The 1,695-nt window shown below is 40.3% G+C and overlaps 1 protein-coding gene across 1 annotated transcript; it reads left to right on the forward strand.

Moving 5' to 3' along the window:
* The first annotated feature begins 948 nt into the window (after positions 1-948).
* LOC122303728 (acanthoscurrin-1-like) lies at positions 949-1,695 on the forward strand. The gene has a single exon (XM_043115635.1). It carries the CDS (start codon positions 1,062-1,064, stop codon positions 1,458-1,460), a length of 399 nt encoding a protein of 132 aa, XP_042971569.1. The 5' UTR covers positions 949-1,061; the 3' UTR covers positions 1,461-1,695.

A 1,695-nucleotide genomic window follows, 5' to 3' on the forward strand; every position in this document is an offset into this window, starting at 1 on the left:
TGACGTTTTTTACATTTTTTGTGACAGTTTTATCTGTCACTAAAACCTATTTTTGTTGTAGTGTTGGATGGTATAAAATTATATTAGATCATTTGTAAATAGTAATAAGATAGTAATAAATTATTTATGAATAGAATTAAAGTAATCTGACCAGAACAATTATGTTTCCAGACCGTTAATATTCTTTTCAGGCTTTTTAAGAATGACTCGATTGGTACTGTGGGTTTTTGTTGGGTGGAGCCACATTAACTTTCGGAATTGGGTGGCTGGTCGTCCGAGGCATTTAATTAGATTCTTATTTTAAACAAAAGCTTGCAAGATGAGAGGTTTTTTTCAATGCTGTAGGAATAAAAAAAGTATACCTATTATTTTTACATCACACTCTGCGCGTGATGTTTTTTTCCTTATCAATATTTAGTATATGAATAATAAGTAGAAGAATTTCTTTAATTTAGCAAGAATTTAAAATTTAAAAAAAAAAAAGTGTGTGGTATAAGAATTATGAGTAAAAGCAAGAATGCATTCATCCATTTCTTTTAAAATCGTAATCAAGATACTCTTTCCAACCTACACCAATACGATGTACCCTTCGTTTGTACTGAGAAGTATAACATATCCCAGATGAATGCATGCATGGGAGGTGGACTACAATCATGGACCGGATGATTACTATATATGTTAAGGGTAATTAATCATTGACCCAGATCGTCATCCAAAGTTTCAGGTAAATATTACTTTTAATTAGGTGACAATACTCTTTAAGTCACAGAATAATTTGGTCTCCCAAAGCTCATGTTTTAATTCCTTATAAGATGAGCTTAATCTCTGGGCCTCGCTCGCGAAGTTGAGAGTTGAGAGAGCGAAGCTCTGAACTCGCATTTAACCACATTTACTACGCGCAACTGTCACCCACCGCTCTTTTTGCCTATATAAAGTGACCCTCGACGCGGGTTTCGGAACTAACACAGAGCGACAGTGAAAGCAAGAGCTAGCAAGACTAGTGATCAGATCAGAGAGTACTGTGAGTGTGAGTGAGAGAGAAAGTAAGAAAGCCAATAGAGATGGCAAGGTGGAGCGTAATGCTGGTTGTTTTTCTGGCTGTAGTAGTTCAAAGCACTACAGCAAGAACTGTGCCCAGCGATGCAGGCGCTGGCCTCGACGACCAGAAGAACTTCGTCTCATACGGAGGGGTTGGCGGCTATTCCGGACTGGGTAGCAATGGGCTCCCCTTTGGTGGAATAGGTGGAGCTGCTGGGATAGGCGGCGGCCTTGGTGGTGGTCTTGGAGGTGGGCTTGGCGGTGGTCTTGGCGGGCTCGGCGGAGTAGGCGGGATTGGTGGCTTGGGTGGAACAGGTGGCTTGGGTGGGACAATTGGTGGCGGTGTCGGCGTTGGCGGTGGAGCTGGTGGGGGTGTAGGCGGTGGCGTTGGTGGCGGTACCGGTGTTCTTCCATATCCTTGAAGTATCGTACGTACGTACGTGTGCATGGGATTTGAGTTAATTAGCCTATCAAATGTTTGGCAGCAGTCCTTAAGTAATTAGTTGTCGTGTGATCATTTTCTGTAATTTTTTTTTCTTTTTTTTTTTCAGTCTTTCTGGGCAGTGAGATGTTTGTATTTGGTTATGTTTGCTAATTAATGTCTTAGAAACCAGAAATAATATTAAGAAAAAATGTTCCCATTTTTCTTTACTTTTA

The sequence above is a fragment of the Carya illinoinensis genome, chromosome 3 (assembly GCF_018687715.1).
Source record: "Carya illinoinensis cultivar Pawnee chromosome 3, C.illinoinensisPawnee_v1, whole genome shotgun sequence".
Classification (NCBI taxonomy): domain Eukaryota; kingdom Viridiplantae; phylum Streptophyta; class Magnoliopsida; order Fagales; family Juglandaceae; genus Carya; species Carya illinoinensis.

Excerpts from the sequence above, each read along its gene's own strand:
- LOC122303728 (XM_043115635.1), top strand. The coding sequence starts at position 1,062 with ATGGCAAGGTGGAGCGTAATGCTGGTTGTTTTTCTGGCTGTAGTAGTT.